The sequence below is a fragment of the Malaya genurostris genome, chromosome 3, assembly GCF_030247185.1.
Source record: "Malaya genurostris strain Urasoe2022 chromosome 3, Malgen_1.1, whole genome shotgun sequence".
Classification (NCBI taxonomy): Eukaryota; Metazoa; Arthropoda; class Insecta; order Diptera; family Culicidae; genus Malaya; species Malaya genurostris.
Window position 1 is genome coordinate 65,602,907 of NC_080572.1, and position 26,380 is coordinate 65,629,286.

At 42.2% G+C, this 26,380-nt stretch overlaps 2 protein-coding genes across 3 annotated transcripts in view; both read right to left on the reverse strand.

The window, feature by feature from the left end:
* LOC131437639 (ras-related protein Rap-2a) overlaps positions 1–26,380 on the reverse strand; it is a 365,405-nt gene that overhangs the window by 158,918 nt on the left and 180,107 nt on the right. Inside the window, exon 1 of one of the 2 annotated variants that reach the window (XM_058607113.1) lies at positions 6,834–6,975. The exons of the other annotated variant lie outside the window; for it this stretch is intronic. The gene's annotated coding sequence lies outside the window, so the exon portion shown is untranslated. Of the gene's footprint in view, positions 1–6,833; positions 6,976–26,380 lie in introns of those variants that run through there. 2 annotated transcript variants of the gene reach the window in all.
* LOC131437642 (trypsin 5G1-like) lies at positions 24,436–25,932 on the reverse strand. The gene is made up of 2 exons (XM_058607118.1): positions 25,686–25,932; positions 24,436–25,617 (listed from the first exon to the last, which is right to left on the reverse strand). The coding sequence occupies exons 1-2, from the start codon at positions 25,735–25,737 to the stop codon at positions 24,839–24,841; spliced, it is 831 nt and encodes a 276-aa protein (XP_058463101.1). The 5' UTR covers positions 25,738–25,932; the 3' UTR covers positions 24,436–24,838.

Sequence of the window (26,380 nt, forward strand, 5' to 3'; positions counted from 1 at the left end):
TACCCCCTTTTTCATTCCGTTTTCCACAAAATTACTTCTCTATACTTCTTTCATTCTCTTAGGCAACATCATCGCCCACGGGAAAACTGCTCCAGTCGATGACCAACATGCGGGCCACCCGCCGGGTCTCTGTGATCTGGGGGTGTTTCCCGCGGACCCATTGAAACGTATAATCGTCATCTGGAAGACACTAGTGTCATATTTAATCCACCGACCATTGCCGATTGCCAGCTGCAGACTGAATCTGCCATAATCGACCATTGCGACCGGAACTCGCCACTAATAATACCCTCGTTTTAAGTTAGTCGTTAATTAAAATTAGAAAATGACCTTGGCATCTTAGAGCTTAAGCAGTGTGCCTTTAAATATGTTACTATTGAATAAAAAAAACAAGTGGGTAACGAAACGTGGGTAGCGGGCTACGAAGTGTAATGAATGTGGAAACCACCAATCATATGGCTATTTCCGGAACGGATGTGAAAAGTAGATGCAAGAAAATCATGTTTGGTGTCGTTTCAAAATACAAGATGGCGATGAAATCCTTACAATTTGGGTATTTTTGGAAATGATTTGGCAAACAGGTGTAAAAAACGATGTTTACGGTCGATTTACCGGAAGTTATCATATTGGATTTCGAAACGAGCTCAAACGTCGTTTTCTGACATTCAATTTGTTTCGAAAATACCGCAAATTTGAGGGTTTTCAAGGAACTTCGATAAACCGAAAGTCCCCATATTGGATATCGGAAGGAACTCAAATATCGATTTCATATCCATTCCGAAAGAACCCAATCCGGTCCGGCATCTATTCACCAAAACCGTTCCGAAGGTATCCATATTGTAAGAGTTTTCAAGACGTATCATTGAACCGGGATTCGCCATCTTGAATTTTGGAACGACTCTTAACATGGTTTTCCGGCACCTACTCATTAAATCCGTTCCGAAAATACTCATATTGTAAGGGTTTTTTGAAGGATTATCAATGAACCGGAATCTACTCTTCAAGCCCGTTCCAAAAATACTCATATTGTAGCAGTTTCAATGCAATATAAATGAGCCGGAAATCGGTTCCGTTGTATGTAAAAACCTCTTTTTTATGAAGTAGGTTCACGTAAAAAGTGTAACGTAAAAAGAGGTTACGTAAAAAAGTGTTCGTAAACGGAGGTTTGGGTTTATCTACTCATCAATCTCGTTCCAAAATAGCTCGTGTTAGCCCAGGTTGGTGTTCAAATGCATAAGGCGTTGGTCTTACCCGGCTAGTTGTAGTATGTTCGTGTTCAACTATGTATCATTTTATGAAAGGACTGAATAATATTCAAATAAGATCCATTTTATATGGAATTACATCTGGCTTGTAAGATGTTCACTATGAATATCTGTATTCATGAATCATTGAACATACGACGAACGATTTTCGTCGTGGTTTTTCAAGACAAGAGTGCTTCAATCAACTTATTTCGACTTTTTCCAGTGTAGCACCAATATATGCGACTGTAAAAAAACTGGTAAAACGACTTCAGTAGTGGTCACCGTTCGCTTGCCGATGAATTCAAAGAAGATCCGAAACATGGAACATGTGACGAAACATGGATTTACTCACATGAGCCCGAAACTAAACAGCATTCGATTGTATGGGTGTTCCAAGAAGCACCAAATCGAACAAAAGTTGTTCGTGCTAGAAGCACTTCATAGAAAATGGTGGCTTGGTTTTTCTGTATAAACGGACATATCGCTACCGTTGCTTTAGAGGATCGCAAGACCGTCAATTCTTATTGGTATGCCACCATTTGTTTTCCAGAAGTTTTTCGTGAAATCAGGAAAAAAACGCAAGACGCGAAATCATTCCTAATCACGATTATGCAAGTTCTGACACATCGGCTCAAACAACTGTATAGTGAGCACCTAAAGCGTCGAATTTGATAGGCCCACCACTCACCGTATAGTCCTGACTTGGCACCTAACGACTTCTAGTTGTTCCCCTCCGTGAAGAATAAAAAGCATGGAGAGCGATTTATCACTCATGAACAAGCTGTTGAAGCGTTCAAAAATCATGTTTTGGGGGTTGTACTCAAAGAAGAGTGAAAAAAAATGTTATGAATAAAGATATTGCTCATCTAGGGGGAATATTTTGAAACACAATAAAATCATTTCCGATCAAATACGAGGTCTGTTCAAAAAGTTCCCGGAATTTTTTAATTGCGCGCGTCTGGAGAGTCCGGTGGTCAAATTTTTTTTTTATTGTGTTGGTACATATGTCCCTAATGTATGGTGAAATTTTCAGCTGTATTCATTGTTTACATTCTGTCTTGTAGCGGCTGGTGTAGACGTGTTTTTTTGAGCTCGCCGATTTTTGTTAGTTTAAACAATGGAAGAATTGAAGAATTTGTATTGAATTTTGCGTGAAAAATGAAATAAAGTGTAACCAAGTGTGCGAAATGTTACAGAGAGCCTACGGTGAGTCTGCTATGAAAAAAACAAGTGTTTACGAGTGGTATAAGCGTTTCCAAGATGGCCGCGAAGACGTTGAAGACGACGAACGCTCCGGTCGACCCAGCACGTCAATAATCGATGAAAATGTGGAAAAGTGGAAAAAATGATTATGGATGATCGCCGAATCACCATTAGAGAAGTTGCTGATGAAGTTGGCATATCAGTTGGCTCATGCCATCATATTTTTTCAAATGTTTTGGGCATGAAACGAGTGGCAGCAAAATTCGTTCCAAAACTGCTGAATTTTGATCAAAAAAACAAACGCATTAATCATACCCCAATCTCCTTATTCCCCAGATATCGCTCCGTGTGATTTTTTCCTGTTCCCAAAGTTGAAGAGACCCATGAAAGGACAGCGTTTTTCATCGATTGAAGAGATAAAGGAAGAATCGCTGAGAGTGCTACAGAGCATTACAAAAAGTGACTATCAGGGGTGTTTCGAAGACTGGAAAAAACGCTGGCATAAGTATATTATATCTAGGGGGGATTACTTTGAAGGGGACCATATAGATGTAGACGAATAAATAAATATTTTTTTAGAAAAATGAGAATTCCGGGTACTTTTTGAACAGACCTCGTATAATATTGTTTTCCTTTTTCAGGCTCAAGACTTATGTACCAAAACTCTGTGGAAAAAGCATGTCAGTTTATTTTTCGTATTCATGTCATCCAGTTACGTCTCTGACATTACCCTTCCGCATTTTTTACGACATGATTCGATTTTCGAACCCCCGAGTATTATGTAAAAGGCGGGTTTTGGTGGTATCAAGTTTCAAAATTTTTATTCTGATAATTTTGCAAATATTTAAATTTCAGAGTAGAAATTTAATATAACGTACGTTATTGTTACGCAGTTTAAAAATGATACTTTCAACCATCTGCGAATGCTATAAACTACCACAAATCCAGCACCGATTACACAGCCCAAAATGTTCAATCATTTTACGAATCACCCTACCCCGGCAAGCAATCAATTTGCAACAAGTCGCTGATCGCCAAAGCAAAAAAACGTGAAGAGAAGGGGGAGGGGGTAGTGTTGGCAATCGGTTACGCCCTGTAACTGTAGTTTCGAAGAATTCCTATCAGTCAGCGTCGAGAGAAGCGAGGTCCGAGCCGTCATCACCAACATCAACACCACCAACACCGTGGTGCGTGTGGTAGCGCCTCGGAACCGGTACCGTAGGTACCTGCAGGAGTTGTTTGCAATTAGATTCTCATCATGCTAATTCATATCGGTCCAGCATCCGTGATGTTGTCGATCGGAGAGCGATTACCAACCAGCCAGTCGAATGTAGGTCCGTAGGTCCACAACGGAGCTACTAGCTTGCTTCACTTCGATGTGCTCCATATTCTAATGGCAGGCAATGCATGGAAAATTGGACCGGTTCGCAAGCCGTGGGAAAAGTTTTGCGTTACCCTACGGCGGCTGGAAGTTATATTTTATTTTCGGATCTCTAGAATGTGGGCAGAACCACGGTACGCGAAAGCGGACAAATAGACCGAAAAAGGAACCGAGAAACAAGTCAAACACATTCGATATAACAAAAGGTTTAATTCACGTGTTTATTGTACAAAGTACTTCAGGATAATAAAAAGGAAAAACGTGGCATGTCTATGCGCTCTTGTTTTGTGTCGTTGAGGTTGGCAATCGTCTGCTGTTGGTAACGGTCAAGATGATTAAACGTGAAGGTGACGGGTTGTTATCTCCTACACTCCTCCTCAACTCGTGCTCCGAATCTACTTGACATCTGACACTCCGAGTTGTACTAGCAGTTGCCAAAACCTAGTAGCACCCAACGGTTTCGTCAGCGCATCGGCAGTCATTTTCTCCGACGGACAGTACAAAAGCTTCACTTCACCCTGATCACACAAATCTTTGATAAAGTGACGTCTTGTGTCGATGTGTTTAGAACGGTTTGTAGCCCGTTCTGCACTAGCGAAAATCAGGCAACTTTGATTATCTTCAAATACCGTAGTGGCCTCAAGCTGTTCCTCTCCAAGATCCAACATAAGCCTTCGCAACCAGATTAGTTCTTGGCATGTATCGCTTAGAGAGATGTATTCTGCCTCCATGGATGATAGGCTCACACAGGATTGTCGACGGCTGACCCATGCGATAGGGCCACTCCCAAAAAAGAAAACATATCCTGTTGTGGATCGCCGGCTGGCCAAGTCGCCTGCCCAATCGGCGTCCGAGTAACCGATGAGTTTCCATCCGTCGTGGCCTGGTCCGTACTTCAGCTTAAGCGATTTTGTTCCCTTTAGGTATCTTACAACCCGCTTTGCAGCTTTCCAATCCTGATCCGTTGGTCCGCTTGCTTTTCGTCCAAGCAGCGACACACTGACGGCTACGTCCGGTCTAGCGTTTATTGATATGTATAAAAGTGCACCAACTAAGCTTCGGTACAGAGTTATATCCGCGAATGGTTTACTGTCACCAGTGGACCTAACATAACCAGCATCCATTGGTGTTTTCGATGCCTTGCAATCCTGTAGATTGAACTTCTTCACAAGTGCATCAATGTAACTTTCCAATCTCAAACTGTAAACTTCATTGTCAAGTTGAACATCGTAGCCCAAGAAATGCTTGACTGCTCCAAGATCCACTATGTCCAGTTTCTGCTTCAGCTCATGGAATACTTCATCAATCTTCATTTGGTCCACACACCCGACCAGTAGATCATCGACATAAACGAGTAAGAAAATGGTGGTCTGCCCATCACGTCGAAAATACAGACAACTGTCGGATTTACATTGGGTGAAATCCATCTTGATGAGCACTGCATGGAGGGCACGGTTCCAACACCGCGCCGCTTGCTTGAGCCCGTAAATACTTCTTTTGAGCCTGCAAACAAACTCCTCTTTACCTGCTACAGTATATCCGGGGGCTTGACGCATGAAAATTTCTTCGTCCAGTTTTCCGTGTAAATAAGCCGTCCTGACATCAAAATGTCTAAGGCTCATTTTGTTCTTTCCGGCCACTGCCAGTAAAGCACGCAATGTCTCATGGCGTGTCACCGGTGCAAAAACATCCAAATAGTCCACACCGTAACGCTGAGTAAATCCCTGCGCTACTAACCTTGCCTTATGTTTAACCGTGTCGCCGCATTCATTTCTCTTAAGCTTGAACACCCATCGTGACCCGATTGGCTTCTTTCCGTCTGGCAAAGGAACAAGCTCCCATGTAGAGTTCTTCTCGTGTGAGAGCATCTCAGCATCCATGGCGTCTTTCCACTCCTTCACTTGAAGTGCTTCACGATGATCTGTCGGTTCCTCGCACGAAGTTTGCACAACACCCACCACGTAGTCGTCAAATCTATGTGGTAAAACGCCCCTTGTTCGCCTTGTCGGTTGAGTCAAATCTTGTTCCTCCTGCATACGTGATCTATCGCATTCTCGGAAGGGTCCATCCGAACCTTCATCTGCGCTCGCGAAACCTTCAAATCCTGAATCACTATCTGCAGGACTATTCAGTGGAATTTCGATTTCATTTATTGATTCTTTCAATGTAGTCGATTGTTCTTTCATCGGCATATCCGAATCATCTTCCAGTTCAATGAACGTTGCATCTCGACTTAAGGTAATGCGATTCGTAGAAGGGTTTAGAAAACGGTACCCTTTATGTTCCTCCGAGTACCCAACGAATCTCAGTTTTACCGCCTTGTGATCTAATTTGGAACGCTTAGCTTCTGGAATGTGTACATATGCTACGCATCCAAATACTCTAAGCTTCGATAAGTCCGGTTTACTGTTCGTCCACAACTCATACGGTGTTTTCTTTATCACCCGCGACGGTATACGATTTTGAATGTACGTTGCCGTCATCACAGCTTCGCCCCAGTACTGCTTGTCCATATTAGCGTCCGCCAGCATGCAGATCGCCATCTCTTGAAGTGAGCGGTTCTTGCGCTCAGCCACTCCATTCTGCTGTGGTGTATACGGGGTAGTGTACTGCGGTTTGATTCCCTCAACTTCATAAAATTTCCGCAAATCTCGGCTGATATATTCACCACCTCCGTCAGATCTTATAGCAACAGGCTTCCTTCCGAAAAGTGTCTCACAGCGTTTTACAAAATCCATAATTTTTCCAGTGGCCTCATTCTTGCTCTTTAGCAAGTAGACAGTGGTGAAACGGCTGAAGTCATCTATCATCGTCATAATGTATCGGTTTCCAGAAGGAGTCGTGGTTTCCATTGGTCCACACAAATCCGTGTGAATCAAATCGAGTTGTCGTGTCGCTTTCCGTTCAACCACCGGGGGAAATGGTTTCCTAGCAAATTTCCCCTTAAGACAACATTCACACGTATTGCGAACACCACAATCAGATAACTTGAAACCACTTACCAGATTCTCCACTTCCAAACGCCGTAAAACAGCAGGATCTCGATGACCCACACGGCGATGCCATGTATGCTGGCATTGCTCGTTATGCACACCTCGCACCTTCAGCGATCGCTGCTCAGTACGCAGTCGATAGAGATTGCCGATCTTATCGCCGACAACCACCGTCTTACCCGCAGAATTGCTTATAATACAATCCGTCGCACCAAATTTTACAACAAAACCTTTTGCTGCTAGCTGGCTCACCGAAATCAAACCACCATCTAGCTCAGGTACGTAGAGCACACTTTTCAGTGTGATTTCCACTCGGCCACCACGACCATCTTCACCAAAAACTACCCCATCGCCGATTCCATTTATTTTCGTTTTATTACCATCGGCCAGAGTCACTTTCGATTCTACACTTGAGCGTAATGAGTGGAAAAAGGCACGGTCGCTTGTCATATGCGCCGTAGCGCCACTGTCAATCACCCAACTAGCTAACATTGTATTTCCAGCCATAAAACACACCGCGTTACTCGTTTCTTGAGCTTGTTTCGCTTTTGGATTGGCATCCTTTGATGCTCGCTTTTTATCGGCACCCGAAACAGAAACACCAATGTTATTCTTGGATAACCACTTCTTACACTGCACTTTCACATGCCCAGGTTGTTTACAGAAGAAACATCGCCGCTCCTGTTTACTGCCATCCGCATTCAATTTCATCGCCTTCACACTTTCCGGAAGGGATTCACTTTGCTGCTGCCGCTGCCGGAATTCATCCAACAGCCGAGTTTTTATGGAAACCACCGTCCAATCTGCATCAGCCCGGCATTGTAGGCTTTGCACCAAGCCCCGATATGATTGCGGAACACTTTTGAAAATCATTGCTATTTTTAGAGACTCTTCTAAATTCTGGCCTGCGGCGGTCAGTTTATCGAACAAATCCTCCATACTCGACAAATGTTTGTCCATATCGTCACACTCGGACATGTTCGCACCGCACAACTGAGTTAGGTAAAACACTACGGTTGACATTGTCGCCTTTTCGTGGTGCTCTTTAAGAGCATTCCACATTTCACGCGCACCATCGGCACCCTTCACGATTTTAAATTGGCTCTCTTCCAGAAATAAACCTATATTTGCACGAGCCTTTCGATCGCGAGTCAACCAATCCGCTCCTGGATTTTCCGGTTTGGCCAAATGAATAACATCCCATAGATCCTCCTTCTCGAGCAACCACTCCATCCGCTGTTTCCACGAACCCCAGTTGCTCGAACTTAACTTAGCAAAAGTAACTTTTGCACTATCAGCCATTTTGTCGATCGCATAAAATCTTACACCAGATTTATCACATGCGAATCCACGCCGAAAGCAAACACTACTGATTCTCTAAATTTTTCCGGTTACTCGCAGCCTGGGCCCATAACCTGTGGGCAGAACCACGGTACGCGAAAGCGGACAAATAGACCGAAAAAGGAACCGAGAAACAAGTCAAACACATTCGATATAACAAAAGGTTTAATTCACGTGTTTATTGTACAAAGTACTTCAGGATAATAAAAAGGAAAAACGTGGCATGTCTATGCGCTCTTGTTTTGTGTCGTTGAGGTTGGCAATCGTCTGCTGTTGGTAACGGTCAAGATGATTAAACGTGAAGGTGACGGGTTGTTATCTCCTACATAGAAGAGGTGAACAATTTTCAATATTGCTAAACTACGGACCGGTCCGTCCAATCAAACGAATTCCGTTTGGGGTGTGTGTAAACACGGTCGCTATTCAATATTCACCTCCGAAAGCCAATCCTAATAATATATTTGTTTTGACAACTTTGTTGGGTCTAAAACGATTCGTGTTTCACTTCACTCTCGTTGCCACACCGTCTGTAGATTAATTTGATTTGCGGAAGTGTTTGTGTCGGTTGTCTTTCACTCCGTGGTCCCATTCATCGCATATTGTTTTTTTTTTTCACGTGACTACTCACGGTCGGTGGGACTACCTATAGGTATTACGGTAGGTAACGGATCGATTTACAAGTATGTTTTATCTACAGGATGTTACGCAAACTTTTCGGTGACCTACCGCCATTCTTCAATTAAGATTTATGGCTTGCCGATTTTATGGAGGAGCTTGGGTGAGAAACTCGAAAAATTCCTGCGTGTGAGTCAATGAGTCGATCCGATAAAGTGTAACAATCAAACACACACACGCACGGGCGCGCTCGGTTACATTTTCCACTCGGTAACCTTGTTGCTTCAATTGCTTCAGCCCGCTCAGCCGACACCGGCACAAAACACCGCGACACTCATAACTTATCAGCGACATTGCAATTGAATTGCGTACAATTTAACTGCATTTAAATCATAACCGCAGCTCGGGTATAACCACCGCGCGCACAGACACTATGTGCGAATGTTGATAAGGAAATCAAACAATTGAACAACAAAGTGAATGACGGTGGCGCCGGTAGGGGAGAGTGTTCGGTTACCGGCACCCTTTTATTTTAAGTTTATAACTTCTGACTAAGTGCACATTAGCCAACAAATGATTATGAAACTAAGTTGATTTGTTTGTTTGTAAAAACTTTATTATAAATTTAGTAAAGTGATAAATTTTGGCCATTTCATAAAAAAAGGTGTTCGGTTACCGGCACCCCAAGAAATTTCGCTGAAAATGGAAAAAATATAAGTAAAGAGTGCAATTATTCAAAGAAAAAACGGAATCTATTTTTTTCGGAAGCGTTTTGGACAAAAGTCTTCATTGCCTGATGGTGACTTCGCCTTGGTGGTGGTGGCGCCTTTGGTGTTGCACCGGCTTCGCGGCATTGAATGCGTTACTTCAGTAGAATTTATTGGCTTCTTATCCGCTCAGAAACGTTTAATGGCGATTTGTTTGGAGTCGCCATTGCGAACAGAACCAGAGAACCGAACTTTTTACTAATATGACGGTGGTATTAAAGCTGTCAATTTGTCCACGTGTTGCATATCACCAGAGATGCCAGCTAAAAATAAGTTTCGCGCCAATTTTTAAAAGTTTGTAAATTCTGACGAATGTCGGCAAACAATCGAAGTTTCAAAAGTCTGTAAAAAGTCTTCAGACGAAAAATAGTTTGTAATTTAACTACGAAATTTGAAAATTTACAGACAAATTTGCAGATTTGGCATCTCTGCATGTCACTGACAATTTATCACAAGTTCAATTATCAAATTACTGAGACTTTTGGTTCCGGAGATATGATGGTATAAGTGACGTAACAGACAAAACACGTTGTTTTTTTATCGCTCTAATGTATATAAGAGTGCCAATATTTTGGAATCACATCTAATTTCGTTAAGCGCTATTGTTCAAAAGTTTAAGCACCTCGCAAAAAGTCCTCATGCAAAATTTAAGCTAAAATGGACATAGGTAAGGAATGCTACCCAGCGGTAAAGGTTTGAAAATTTTCGATCTTGAAAATTACCATAGTGGGAGTACATGAGATTTCCGAAATCGAAAATTTTTTTTGATGCCGAATATCTGAAAATTGCATGAAACGTCGAGATTTAGTGTTATCTCAAAAATATTTTTTTTTTGAAAGCATCGACTTCCTGGGACCTTTTAAAAGTCCCAGAAAGTCGATTTTACAAAAAAAATTCCGAGATGACACTATATCTCGACGTTTCATGCGATTCTAAGACTCATCCTGCTATGGTAATTTTTCAAGATCTATGAAAATTCCACTAAGTGGACGAAGAAGGGTTTTCGCCTTTCTCATATAGAAAGGTTATGCAATCACTGTGAAAACCGACTTTTGAACCGAGACCCGGAGGGCCGAGTGTCATATACCATTCGACTCAGTTCGTCGAGTACGCAAAATGTCTGTGTGTGTATGTATGTGCGTGTATGTGTGTGTATGTGCGTATATGTGTATGTAACGTTTTTTTCCACTAACTTTTCTCGGAGATGGCTGAACCGAACTTAGATTCAAATGAAAGGTCTTGAGGTCCCATAAAAAATTCCTGAATATTATTTGGATCCGACTTCCGGTTCCGGAGTTATGAGGAAAAATGTGCAAAAAAAGAAAATATGTGTTCTAACTTTCCTCATAGATGGCGCGATCGATTTCCACAAACTTAGGTTCAAATGAAAGGTCCTGTGGTCCCATATAAAATTCCTGAATATTATTTGGATCCGGCTTCCGGTTCCGTAGTTATGGGGTAAAATGTGCAAAAAATTGTGAAAATAAGTGCAAACTTTTCTCAGAGATGGCTGAACCGATTTTCACAAACTTAGATTCAAATGAAAGGTCTTGAGGTCCCATTAAAAATTCCTGAATATTATTTCGATCCGACTTCCGGTTCCGGAGTTATGAGGAAAAATGTGCAAAAAAAGGCGGGTGGGTAATGTCACAGACATAACTGGAGGACGTGAATACGAATAAAACTGACATGTTTCTTTCTTACTTCTGGATAAAGATCATCATTCATATTAGATTGTGTATATTTTTCAACTTTCATTGCTTCGCTTCCAGAATTTTAACGATGCATCTATACTACAGTACGACTAATTGACGTCAAACATATTCTACCATACAATTAAATAACACGGAACAGATACAGTTTTGTAGATTTAGATACTAGTAGAAACGCTCCGATTTCAGCTGCAAATTTTCGGAATCTAGATCAAAAACTCAGGTCATAAATTTAGTTCTAGAAGTAAGGAACTGAAGTTATTTTTAGCAATTTTCAATTCAGTTTTTAAATCAAGGTTCTGTGTTCAGACCTAATATTTAGTTTCAGAATCCAGAATCTAAAATTCATATCCTGAATTTTGTTCATAAATTCTGAAAAATCCTAAATCATATCTCTGGATTCGAGTCCCTGAATAAGGAACTAAATTTGAAACCATTTTCCAAATGCAGAAATAGGATTCAGTTTTAGAGTCATAGTTTTAAATTCTGAACCTGTAATCTGGAACAAAAATTTTAAATAGAAGTATGAACTTAAAATTAACTTCAGAATTCAGGTGGACCAGAATCTAGTTTCTGAGATTAGTTCTTGAATTTAACTAGAAATTCAGTTCTCTGCTACTGCTGGTTTACTGCTAGCCACGACGTCCGAATGCGAAGAAGAGCTACATTGATTCCACCTGAGTATTTGAGGTTTTTACCACCTCATTATTACTGATGTTGGTGGAAGAACCTCAGCACGATATCCAGTTCCATCTAACGTACTAGAAAAAATGAACAATTCTCGGTTAAGATTTACCTATTACACTCGGCCAGTAAAACGAAATTGATATGTGCCTGACTACCTCAAAACCGTCGTCCTGATGCGAAAAAGGCAAGCAAACGTGATGAGTTTTCCTCGTTGTTTCCAAAAGTTTGAGAAAACATAGATTTTGAGTTATGTATGGTTATTTTACACTGTTGACAATTTAATCACAAATTCCTGATTATATTTCTGATAGCGTGGAGGAAAACTTATGTTGTAGCGTTAAGTATAGCAAGAGATATTCACGATCAAAAACTTATCACTCTCCCAGAGGTTAAATTTTGAAAAGGTGCCCCATAGTAAAGTAAGTCGTATTCACGACAAAAGAAAATATGTGTTCTAACTTTCCTCATATATGGCGCGACCGATTTCCAAAAACTTAGGTTCAAATGAAAGGTCCTGTGGTCCCATACAAAATTCCTGAATATTATTTGGATCCGACTTCCGGTTCCGGAGTTATGGGGTAAAATTGTGCAAAAAATTGTGAAAATAAGTGCACAAACTTTTCTCAGAGATGGCTGAACCGATTTTCACAAACTTAGATTCAAATGAAAGGTCTTGAGGTCCCATTAAAAATTCCTGAATATTATTTGGATCCGACTTCCGGTTCGGGAGTTATGGGATAAAATGCGCAAAAAATGAAAATATGTGTTTCAACTTTTCTCATAGATGACGCGACCGATTTTCACCAACTTAGGTTCAAACGAAAGGTCCTGTGGTCCCATGCGTAATTCCTGAATTTCATGCGGATCCGACTTCCGGATCCGGAAATATAGGGTAAAGTGGGTTGAAAATTGTATACCATCACTGAAAATGAGGAAAAACCTTAAAAAGTTTTCTAAATCGACCTCAAATGTTATTTATCAGTAGACGGTCAAACAAACCGATTTCGGTTATTCTGTTAAGAATCGAAGAAAATTATTTTGAAGAATACCATAGTATTATATATGATAGTATTATTGATATGAGAAAGGTATCATTACACCACTAGGTGGATTAAAACAGGTGCACTTATTTTCACAATTTGTTGCACATTTTATCCCATAATTCCGAAACCGGAAGTCGGATCCAAATAATATTCAGGAATTTTGTATGGGACCACAAGACCTTTCAGTTGAACCTAAGTTTGTGGAAATCGGTCGCGCCATCTATACGTTACATACATACATACGCACATACATACACACACAGACATTTTGCGTACTCGACGAACTGAGTCGAATGGTATATGACACTCGGCCCTCCGGGCCTCGGTTCATAAGTCGGTTTTCACAGTGATTGCATAACCTGTCTATATGAGAAAGGCAAAAAGAAAAAAAATGTTTTTATGAGACTGTTTTGAAGAAAAAGAAAGGCATTATCACACCACTAGGTGGATTAAGAAGGGTTTTTATTTTTAATAGGTTGCCTTGATTCTTGTAGTTTTTAATTCAAGTTCGGAATTTTACTTCAGAATTCAGCTCTAGAAATTTGAAAAAAAAAATGAGATCAGCTCCATAATTCTAGAACTAAAGTCATAAATCGAATTTTTGATTTGGATTCCGAACCTGAATTTTACAGTTTCTGAACCTGTCCTGCGTTCGGAATTTTGTTCTTGAATTCAGTTCCAGTTCCTGAATTCTGGCCCAGAGTTTAGGTTCTGGTGTAGATAAACGAGTCATGACAAAAAGTACTCTACAGTTGTAAACGTCGGACATATTCCGCAAATCGGTTCTTTTCGGAACTAATAATTAATATTTCCAAAGGATCATTCGAACTTTTCCTCGGATGAGTACGTACATCTTCGAAAAAATACTACTTGAGCTTAGTTTTGCATGAGTGATAATGAAATGAACTTTTTTTTTTTTTTTTTATTTAATAACATATTTTAAGGCACATTGCGTTAAGCTATAAGATGCCGAGGGCATATGTTTTAACTACTTAAACTAGATTTTTTTTTATTTAATGAAATGAACTTGTTTTGATTATGATGTTCCCATCACTGATGTGTAGGTATGTATGCATATTGTATCCCCTTACTGCGCCTTTTATTTGAATAAAAAATTTTAGAAATCTACATTCGGGTAAATCGAGTGTATCTTTTTCTATTGTTTTATTTTCTCTTCAAAAAAATTTTGATTCGCGACCAAAATTATTGGTTTAATTAAACGCCACTAACGGAGACCGGTCACCAGTAGATTGACAGGCAGATCGGGACTGTTCAATTTGCTATCAGTTGATTCGTTTGTACCGGGGCGAAGTGAATCTGGAAGTGCAGAAGATGTTTCACATTAAACCGCCGCGTATTTGCTAAACTCGTCTGAAGTCTAAACAAGTGGTGCGGGACCTTCTAGCTTCCATCAGCTTCCACTATCATGCTTCATGACATTACAACAAACTAGTTTCCAGCGTTCGATGAAGCATTTGAACTTGATCCAACCTTGCCGTTCGATGGGTTGCGGTTCACCGAGCAATCTTTTGCTTCCGGAAACGTCGTCGGAAACATTGTAGCAGGTATGGATAAGTGCTGTTGGTTCCAAATATATCTTCCAATGTTGTATCCAATAGCTACTCGGTCCGAGGACTGGGAAAAATTAAATGTACCAATGTGACAGGACTGAAGAGGTGCATCGGAGTGTGTGAAATAGCGTGGGTATCGTGTGTGCGTGGGAGACCAAATCGGTTGCCATGTCCATAAATGGAAAAACCACAAATACTACTTCGTTGTCGGTTGTTTACTCACTCCGAAGTCTCTGCTGTATGGCACGAAGCCGTGATGTTGCTTTTTCATGGGGCAAAAAAAAGTCAATAATCATCGTACCATCATCGTCATCATATTTCATAATAAATCGACAAACTTAACGACGGGGCTGGATGTATGTTGCCTAACCGCAGGAGATGCACAGGTAGCTTGCTTGGGTGCAGCGCTTGAGGGTGCGGTTTGACCATTCCCGAGCGACCGGGTTCGTCGGGAGATCATAGGAATCGAAGTAGAAGTAGAAGCTTTCGTTGACCTTCGACGGGAATTGTTTTGCCGTGAGCACGAGGCTTCCCACTGTGTGCAGTATAATTGGTTTTGCGGTTGCCCGACGAGGTTATTGGGGATGTTCCGACTCAGGATATCAACGCTTTTCCAATTACGAAAATCTTGACTTGAGCAAGTATGCATAGCAGCAGAAAAAAAAATCCATGCAGGTTAGAAAATTTTAATATCCCGAAAGTATGCAGCTCCATGAAAAGCGAAAATCTGCCCATCCCTAACGCCGGCAATGCACCGCAAATCTATCAAAGCTCTGGAAAATATCGATAAAGACCGCTAGGAGCTAGCAACATCATCTTTGCCTATGCAATTTTCCGTTCCATTCTTCCGGGGTATTTTAACTTTGCCATCTCGTTGTTCGTGTCCACTTCCTTCCAACAACAGCTGAGCTGCAATGCCGATATCGCAGTATACGCAAACCGATGGGTAAATATTATTCTTGCAAGGACTGCGATACATTTGAGAAGCAACAAAAAAAATAACACAATAACGCTTATGGCAGTGAAGAAGAGCACACGGACATACTGCAAGTTTGTCGTATCATAACCATAAAATTCTGCAAAGTGGCCCAAGCTAAATCAAGTCCTGTCGATAAATGGAGCGTAAAGCTGACTGCTATTAGTTACCTTTGCATTTCGACACCAAGAATAACGAATCAGCAATTGAGTAACGACGACGGAAAGTGCCTTCCCAGCTGAGTTGGCGTTTGATGAGTAGCTCTGGCTGGCCTATATAATGGATCCACTAAAAATAAACTTGTTCTTTCAGCAGGAACGGTAGCGTGTAGTGTAGAGTTAGTTCCCGCACCGGCCAACTGTTAATAGGATGCAACCGGGAACGATAGATAAGGAGTGTGGACGAGGGTGACGCCTCAACGCATGTCGCAATGTTTTATGGTAATATTGAATGCGATTTGCTTTAATTTCAATTTTTCTAATTTTTCTGTAGTTGTAGCTTATTGATATAGGGTATCTTCACTTCACAAGAGCCCAATACCGATAGGTCGTCAAATTTCGATACAACATGGACTCAACTCGCATTATACCATTCCAGAAAATCTATAGCGTAGTGGCAAGATGCCAAATCCAGCCAAAAATAAACCGAGGGAACGTCATGGCTGCGTAGGATTGGTAACATTTGCTTCTTCGGGCATTCTATAACCGGTATATTTCCTTACTCGACCACAGCTGCATATTGCCTGTCAAACCAAATATTTGTTGACATTTTTCTTCATCCTGAAATGTTTCTCCACGCCCTTCCGTTGCATGGCAGTATAAAAAAGGACACACCGGGTAGCTGCGTAATGTATTCTAGCACATAAGTTTCATCGTACACTATCACGCAGCAAAACTTTGTCAAATTTTCGCGATACAACTTGCGAGCCCGACTTTTAGCCATCACATTCTATTTATCATTGCGGTTCGGTACAGTTTTTGGCTTGAATGATTTCATACCTTGCACTCTTCACCTTTTCTAGCCACAGTACGTATCGACGAACCCAGTCTCTTCTGCAATACATATTTGCTTCACATTCGCGGTCTTCTGGTGGTTCCTGAGATGCGTTTGCGCGAAAAAGCTCCCAGCCTTCCTGACTGTTGTCGAGCGTGTATCGAAAGATTTAGAAACGTTCTGGACAGTACTTGCAAGAAAACCAAGCGTTGCCATCTTCGATCTAAAAGCAATCACCAAAAATTATGAACATGAACTTCTAAGATCACCCTCCACTTGATCGATCCCCCTTGCTCGAAGCACTCCTCTTCTTCTTGTACCAGTCGGACTAGATTCAAGAACCATTTTACTGGGCTGTCGTCCGACATTCTTATGACATGCCCAGCCCATCGTAGACGTCTGATTTTAGCTGTCCGTACGACGGGTGGTTCTCCTAGCAGCTGTTGCAATTCGTGACTCATACGCCGTCTTCCATCTGCACTCCGCCATAGATGGTCTTCAGTACCTTTCTTTCGAAAACATTGAGGGCGCGTTGGTCCTCTGCCAACATAGTCCAGGTCTCGTGGCCATAAAGCACAACCGCTCTAATGAGCGTTTTGTAGATGGTCAATTCCGTGCGGTGGTGTACTTTTCTCGATCGAAGGGGATTTCGGAGTCCAAAGTACGCACGATTACCTGCCAAAATACGTCTCTGAATTTCTCTGCTGGTGTCATTATCGGCGGTCACCAGTGAGCCCAAATGCACGAACTCGTCAACCACCTCGATATCGTCATCCTCTATCAATATTCGTGGTGGGAGGCGTAGTGCTTCTTCTCTAGAGCCTCTTCCTCTCATGTATTTTGTTTTTGTATGGTCAGTCCGATACGCCTAGCATCAGCTTTCAGTCCGATGTAGGTTTCCGTCATCTTCTCAAGGTTACCTGTCCCAATATCAATATCGTCAGCGAAGCCAAAAAGTTGTACGGCCTTCCGGAAGATCGTGCCCTCTCGTGTCGATCTTCGCTCTTCGAATCACACCTTCCAAGGCAATATTGAACAAGATACAAGAGAGTCCATCACCTTGCCGTAGCCCTCTCCAATCGCGTCAGTTTATCCGGAAAAGCGCATTCGTGCATAATCTATATATCTGCTACAGCTGTTCTCGGTCGATTGTGTCGTATACCGCTTTGAAGTCAATGAATAGGTAATGCGTGGGTACGTTGTATTCACGACACTTCTGGAGTACTTGTCTTATCGCGAATATGTGATCCGTAGTGGCGCAGGCTCCAGTAAATTCCGCTTGGTACGACCCTACGAATTCCTTAGCTATTGGTGATAGACGACGGCAAAGGATTTGGGAGAGTACCTTGTAGGCGGCGTTCAGCAATGTGATTGCGCGGTAATTGCCATCATCCAGCTTATCGCCCTTTTTGTAACTGGGACATACCACTCCAACCAACCATTCCTGGGCTAGAATCTACTCCTTCCAAATCTTAGAAATCATCCAGTCCAGCGTTCTATCCAGTGCCTCTCCTCCATGTTTGAACAGCTCGCCTGGCAACTGGTCATTGCCCGCGGCTTTGTTGTTCCTCAGCTTGCCGATCTCCTCACTTATCTCCGACAGATCAGGTGCTGGAAATCTGTCGTCGGCAGAGCGTGCACCCAGATTGATTCCTGTACCGTTCTCTGTACCTTGTGCTTCGCCATAGTACTGCTTCAACTTGTCGATCACCTCACGTTCGTTCGTGAGAAGGTTACCACTGGTATCTCTGCACATTTCGGCCTGTGGCGTGAAGCCTCTACGTGAGCGTTTCACCTTCTCATAGAACTTCCGTGTGTCATTTGCGCGGTACAGCTGTTCCATCGCTTCGCGATCTTGGTCTTCCTGGTGGCGCTTTTTCTTCCGGAAAACCGTGTTCTGTCTGTTCCGTGCCTGTCTGTATCGTTCCTCGTTCGCTCTAGTGCGGTGTTGCAGCATCCTCGTCCTTGCTGCATTCTTCTCTTCGGCCAACTGCTGACATTCGCCGTCAAACCAGTCATTTTCTTGATTTTATAACCTCGTACGGTTGAAGCAGTGCTACTCACGGCGGACCTTATGTTCCTCCAGCCGTCTTCAAGAGTCGCCATGCCAAGCTGCTCTTCCGTTGGTAGCACTATCTCCAGTTGTTGCGCGTATTCCTCTGCAGTACGAATGCTACGTAGCTGCTTGAGATTGAGTCCCGGCGTTCCTGTTCGACGAGTATTGTGCACCGTCGATAGTTTTGAGCGCGTACAAATCGCGACAAGGTAGTGGTCAGAATCAATGTTAGCACTGCGGTAGGTGCGGACATTGATGCCGTCGGAGAAGAATCGCCAGTCGATGAGAACGTGGTCGATTTGATTTTCCGTATGTGCTTCGAACTACCATTCCTCGGGATCGGGTCTCGTCTTATGTGGACAGTGCACGTTGATGATGCTGTAGTTGAAGAAACGACCCTTGATCTTCAATACGCACATTCTATCACTGATTGGCTGCCACCGAATCATGCGCTGGCGCATCTTGCCAAATACCTCAAATCCCGTTCCTAGAACGTTGGTTGTGCCACAGCTCTGGTACAAGGCAGCCGCTCGATGTCCACTTTTCCACACCTTCTATCACGTCCAACAAAGTTCCTGCAGTGCTACGATATCGAAGCCGCGGATTTGAAGCTCATCATGCAGCATTCGGTCGTATCCTGGGAAGTCAAGCGATTTGCAGTTCCATGTGCCAAGCTTCCAATCGTAGTCCTCATTTCTTCGCGTAGGTCTTTGCCGATTATTTCGAGTCGTATTTGTATCCTGATTATTCGTAACAAGTGTTTTCCGGGCGGCTTGTTAGGCCTGCACCAACCTTCTTTCTCGCCGGAGGGCCATCGTGTCAGCACTGTTTAGAGTCCCACACTGACACAAGGACGGTAATCAGCCGCTCCTAACATGGAGAACAGACGCTGTTTCGAGCCGCCCCAACATGCGGAACAGACGCTCGGGTAGGCTCGCACTCTGTAAAGAGAAAGCAAGCCCCCCCCTTCCTTGTCAGCATACGACCAAGGTCTTACCGGGGTTGGTTATCCGATCTTTCCTATGGTTACTCGTACCTCAGCCGACACCGCGGGGAGGTAGGGATAAGAGTAACTGGACAAGAAGCTAAGAACCACATTGGGGCATGAATTGGGCATTGTCCAGTCGTTTCTCAACCAATTATGCTAACTAGTTACAGCAATTTTGAAAGTGTTGCTCATAAGTTTATATGAAGTTAACGAAGCACCGCTGCTGAATAAGCTTGAAAGCAAATTGAAACCCAATGGATAATGGGGAATCCAATTTAAAGTTACCGCACAGCCATTACAGGCAACGGGTTCGAGTCTCGTCCCGTGCGATGACTTTTTCGTAGTTTTCATTACACATGAGCTGCTCCAAATAATATTTCGTCGATTTTTTTCAGTTATTTTGGCTTCTCTAGGACAAAAGTTATCAGCAATGCAACGCGAAAGACAAGAAATTCTGCATACTCGCGTTGAAAACCCCATCAGGGCCAGGTTCTGGGCAAAGGTTCTGAAATTTTGCAAAATCAAACTTGAACGTTGCGGAGAAATATTAACGATAGATCGGACGGAAATATCGCAACCGTAAAGTTGGAACATATGACCGGAAGGACTAGAGAGTGAAGGTTGTTAGGCCAATAAAACAGCTCCTAGATCCTACGATCTACGACCGGAATCTGGCGAAGACGTTCAGATATTGTCGGCTTTGTCGAATTTGTTCCCGAGAAGGATTTCTGTCGTAACGTACCGACGAATGTCCCAAAAGTATTCCGAAACAAACCCTTGTTGACAAAAACCCTGCCCAGAAAATTATCGAAATAAATAAATAAATATACGAATCGAATTCTAGCGACACAGAAATTCTTCCAAATTCAGTTCGATGGGAAAATTATAAACGGCATGTAGAATAACCCGAAAACAAACCAGCAAGTACCAGTTCTTCGTAATGAACTCTCCGCTGGTTTTCGACCAGTTTTATTTCCAAATAGCCCAACTAGTTTATCTTGCATGAGAAATTATTGTACAATTAATCTGGTTCTACAAGATCAATGTCACATTTGTAGTGAACTGAGTACTCAAACCGATTTTGATTCAGATCGTACCGATAACAGTCAGGATTTCTAATGAAGTGATGATTAATTCCATTAGTTCTATATCCTACCACCATAGAAGAGTCCTCAGAAACCAGTGGAAACGGTGGATAAAGTCAAATTCGATAACTTTTAAAATTTTGTAAGTTCTGTTAAAATCAATACTTTACACAAATATGAGCATAACAAAAGTATTGTCTCAAGATGACATTACTAGGACAACTTATGATTAAAGTTGAGCAATCATTAGCAAACTTAAAAACATGAAGGCTCTTAGGATTTTTTAATAATTTTATTGAAAAATTTCGCGATTTTACCTTGAGACTTTGTCGAGAGTTTTGTGTATTTATTCTCTAATTTTAAATTTTTTTAGCAAAAGCATCCAAATCATCATCAAATTTTGCTTTATTATGAGCTTTCATTGTGCCTGTTATTGATAATAACGAAGAAAACTATGATGCTATCTGATTGATCTAAAACTGCTGTTAAATCCTAAAAATGGTTGAACGAGGCATGGAGTGTTGACCCAATTTCCAAAGGATTGTTTAACATAGAACTAGTATGACACAATAAATTGTTTCGACACTTTTACTAAACTTCTCGATCGAACGCAAAATCGGGTACTGTCTCTAACCTTTCGAATAAAAGATAATCATGATACTGAAAATTGTTACTATGAGTAATATTTTTCCCGGATTTGCATGAAAATTTTTGACTTTTTCTCGTTATTTTAATTTTTCAGGTCACTGGCCACCTTGACTTTTTGTAGTCTTCATGTCCTTAAAGTTTCATTCGAACCTGAGAGAGTGCAGGCAACACCGAACACGATTCGGCAGGAAATTCGTCTAAACGAATTCCACCCCGAAAAATCTATTCGTAATCCATCTAGTGGCTTGATAATGCCTTTCTCTATTCTTTCACACTGTCTTATATGAAAACAGTGCCGCTTACGTCACTTATACCTTTTTTTTCTCCGGAACTTGAAGTGTCAACCATAAGATCCTCGAACCTGTTTAATGAACCAATAGTAGTTTTAAAACTAGCCTAAGCTTGTTGAAATCGGTTCAGCCGTTTTTTTTTCGTTTCGTCGAACTGAGACGACTGGTTTATAACAGCAGGGGTCTCCCGAGCTCCGATCAAATGTCGCTTTTTCCAGCAACTCTATTACCTTTCTATAGAGAAAGGCAAAAAATGTTTGAAACGTGGATGCCACGTTTTCACACAGCTCAAAAACTACCTATCATAGTTTCGTTTATAGCTAAATTCCATCAATTTATATTTAAATGCTACCGCATCCGTCATATTGATCAAATTTAGCTCGCAGCGACTGTTTTTCCTTTTTCTATAGATATTCGGTTAGAATTGCATGAAAAACCCGACTTTCGAACGGAGCCTTGGAGAACCATCGGAAAACGTTTGCTTGAGTGTGTGTGCACTTTTCGAAGATATTTTCACCGCTCAGTTTTCTCAGAGATGGCAGAACCGATTGAACAAACTCGTTTGAAAACTACTATTGGGCTATTGATCAAGTTCGAAGATCAAATCGCTGTCAATTCCGGTTCCGGAGACATAACGGTATAAGTGACGTAAACGGCAAAACAGGTTGTTTTTTACCGCTCAATTTTCTCAGAGATGGCTGAACTGATTTTAACAATCCAAAGCTCGTTTGAAAGCTACTGTTAGGCGGATGATCAAGTTCGAAGAACAAATGACTGTCACTTTCGGTTCTGGAAAGATAGAGGTATAAGTGACGTAACCGACAAAATTCGTTGTTTTGTACCGTTTAACTTTTTCAGAGATGGCAGAGCCGATTGAACAAACAAACGTTTGAAAGGTACTGTCGGGCCATTAATCAAGTTCGAAGATCAAGTGGCTGTGACTTCTATTTCCAGGGATATAATGGCAGAACCGATTGCAATAAACTTAGGCTCGTTTAAAAGCTACTAATTAGCATTGATCAAGGTTGAAGTTCAATTCGGAGATGTAACGGTATAAGTGACGTAGCTAACCAAAAGCGTTTTCTTACTCCTCTCAATTTTCTCGAAAACGGCTGAACCGATTTCAACAAACTTAGGTTCGTTTGGAAATGACTATTGGTTCTTTAAACAGGTTTGAAGTTCGAATGGCTGTCACTTACGGTTCGGGTGGTATAACTGCATAAGTGACGTAAACGTCAACACCCAATAGAGCTAATTTCTTGTATCTGGAATCATCTATATCAATAATTTTAGGCTCGTTGAAGACTAAAATTGGGCTAAGGATTTATTTTTTTCAACCGTATAAATAATTCAGATAAAGACTGTCCCAGAAAGTATGGACGCACTTTGATTTCGCTGTAAATAATTCACAAGCGATAGATATTCAAATTTTATTCGACATGCTGATAATATTAGACTACAACAACAGAATATTATCCTCAACATTTGCTACTTAGCCATTGTAGACTAGCTGGCGCACCTTCTTGCGAACGTTCCTCATTAAATTCCGTACAGACTTCTTGGCGACAAGTTTTGACACTTTTTCCCAATCTTTTTCGAACTGTTGAATGGTTTCGGCTGCCGAGACATGTTTCCTAAGATGTGCCTTCGTTAATGCCCAAAATTCCTCAATGGATCGAAGTTGTGGGAAATTTGGTGGATTCATGTCCTTTGGGACGAAAGTGACATTTTTAGTAGTATACCATTCTACCGTTGATTTCGAGTAGTGACAAGAAGCAAGATCTGGCCAGAAGACAACAGGATCTTTGTGGCTTCGAATCATGGGTAGAAGTCGTTTTCGTAAACATCCCTTGATGTATATTTCGCTGTTCTCTGAAGCGGTGGTGGTGAAGGGTTTCGAAATCTTACCGCAGCTACAAATTGCTTGCCAGACCATAGCTTTCTTACCAAATTTTTCGACTTCAATTGATGTCTCGGACTGGTTCAACACTTGCCCTTCTCGCACCGTATAATATTGTGGTCCCGGCAAGGATTTGTAATCGATTTTCACGTAGGTTTCGTCGTCCATGATTATGCAGTTCAAATTTCCAGCAAGAATCGTATTGTACAGCTTTCGAACCCTCGGCCTGATCGATGCTTCTTGTTTCGGACTACGTTTTGGTTGTTTCTGCTTCTTATAGGTTCGAAGATTCAAACGTTCTTTAGCACGAAGAACATTTGACTTCAAAGTGACCACTTTTTTGGCCACAGCCCCAGCTGAAACCTCCTTCTTTTGCTCGAACGCCTTCAGTATACGTTTATCCAACTGAGGATTAGCATTACCTTTTTTTCGACCCGTTTTCGGTTTATCCTCACCGAACTTCCTGATTGCATTTCGCACGGCTTTTTCACTTACTCCTTCCATTTTTGCTATCTTTCTCAGTGACAGTCCGCGTTCTGTGCACCATTTGTAAACAATTTTTCGACGTTGTTCTGCTGAAAGTCCACGCATTTCGAAACAAACTAATGAAAACGAATAAACAACTGCACAAGTGGTTAGAGAAGAGTGTGAACAACAGGACGTAGCCATAAAAATTGACAGATTCTGAACCATTGCGAAATGGCAGCGGTTTTTGGTTGCGTCCATACTTTCTGGGACAGTCTTTATTTTCATGAGACTGTGGATTAAGAAAAGGTTTTTTACTTTCAGACTAAAACAAAAGGAGAAAGAAAAACGCATCTCGGCAAAAAGTCACCCTCAATTGCCGACAGTGATTAATTGCAGCCATCGTCTATTCACTGTCTGATAAAAAATAAAAAACAGATAAAGTAAACTGCAATTGAGTGCAGCGAACCTGTCTTATCGGAGCGCACTTGTTTGAGTTGACGAGTGCAATCAAATAATAATAAAAAAAAAACGAACGACCGATTAGTACCACTCTTGCTTCCTTTCGAATGATGCCACAACCGAGTCGCGGGTGCCAGCCAGCCAGGCAAGGAAGGAATTGCACAGAGAGTTTTCTGCGAACGAGCTGACGTTCGAAAGGAAGCAGAGGAGGCTCAGCCTTTCGCGAAAGTAGACCACATAAAGTGAGACTTTTCTGCCGCGCTTCGGAGGACATCAAATGACGCAAAACCGTGTTGTTGAGAGTGATTATGTTTGAACAGCAAAAAAAAAATAAACAACATGCCGTGAGATGATTATTGAAAGGTCTATTAGCAACTGTTTGGAGAGAACAACTCACTCATTCGGATGTTTCTGGTTAAATGCCGGTGATTTCTTCGATCCAACTACGAACGCTAGCGACTCGTGAGTAGACTCCCGGATAGTTTGGCTGAGCGCATCCCAAACCCCAGGAGACCACACCGACTAGTTTCCCGCCGGAAACCAGCGGTCCACCGGAATCTCCCTGACAAGCATCTTTTCCGCCTTCCTTGTAGCCAGCACACAGCATCCTCTCAGTGATACCACCGAAGCTCTCGTAGGCCGTTGCACACTGTTCCTGATTCACCGATGGTACATCCGCTGCTCGCAGATACCGGGAAGATTCCTGTACATTCTGAGTGTTCCCCCATCCGGAGACCCGACACAGGGAACCATCGGCAAGTTCCTCATCCTGCCGGGGAAGTTCAACGGCTTGGTTGCTTTCGTCGAACAGTAGATCTTGCTTCAGCTCCAGCAGTGCAAAATCGTAATCAATCGCATAGGAGTCGTACTGCGGGTGCTGAACGACACGGTCCAATCGTAGAACCTTACCACCGCTGGTCCGATCGGTCGATCCGATTCGAACCTGCTGCAGAGGTTTTTCGGAGCTGAAGGCACAGTGGCCGGCTGTCAGAATCCAGCGTGATCCTATGATGGAACCTCCACACATATGACTGCCACTTGCGGAACTAAGTGATATCTGATACGGGAATTCGGTGATGTTCACTGCGACACCACCTACAATCCGGCTGCTGGACTCCACCACAGACCTCGCCCCGATGGTTCTGGGAAGTTGGTTCCACCATGGACGGCGACGCTGCGGATTTTCGGGCCAGGCTGTTTGTGAAACAAAAAAAATGTTAAGCGTGATCGTAGAATTGCAGTTCAACTGCATGAATTCTTACCGTTTAAAAGTCCCAGCACAGCACAGAACAGACTCAACAGAACAAGTTTCATTGCGTGGAAATGATGCTCCCGGTTACAGTCGAATATTGGAATATGCTCCGATGCCACCGCATCGAACTATTTATATCGATCCTTCAACATCTTATCAAAAGTATCAACCGTAACTTGGGATAACTCATTGCCAGCAGATTAGATTACGCGTGAACTATGCAGTATTTAGGTCAGCTAGCCTACCCGATAGTGACCGGTTTATGTAGTCCGACAAACCGAATTGACCTTCCTCGAGAGGGTGATTAGGTACATTGCGGAATAAATGCTGGCAACTGAACTTTGCGAACAATCGCCGCGGTAAATTTCCAACTACTACTACTCGATGGGATGATAAGAACTTTTAAATGACCTCAATTTGAGGGTACAACATTGAAACGCGAACAAAAAATAAAAACACTACTTCCATTATATATCAGCAGCAGCCTGCAGTTGCGTTGAAAGTACCAATTATCAAATCACGAAAGGCACGAAAGAAGGCACTCCCGAAGTCACGCTACCTTCAAATTATGGACGTACGATGAAAGGAACGTAAATCACTGTCGGGTCATTCCGTGTACCCTCTACTCGCAATCCCAAACGACCTTCGATCTTCGGCCTCCGCCGTATCTCGACACCAACGAGTATAGCTGCATATTAAAACAAA

Excerpts from the sequence above, each read along its gene's own strand:
- LOC131437642 (XM_058607118.1), bottom strand. The coding sequence starts at position 25,737 with ATGAAACTTGTTCTGTTGAGTCTGTTCTGTGCTGTGCTGGGACTTTTA. Across the intron at positions 25,618-25,685 it reads TGTGCTGGGACTTTTAAACG|CCTGGCCCGAAAATCCGCAG; the intron begins GTAAGAATTCAT and ends TTTCACAAACAG.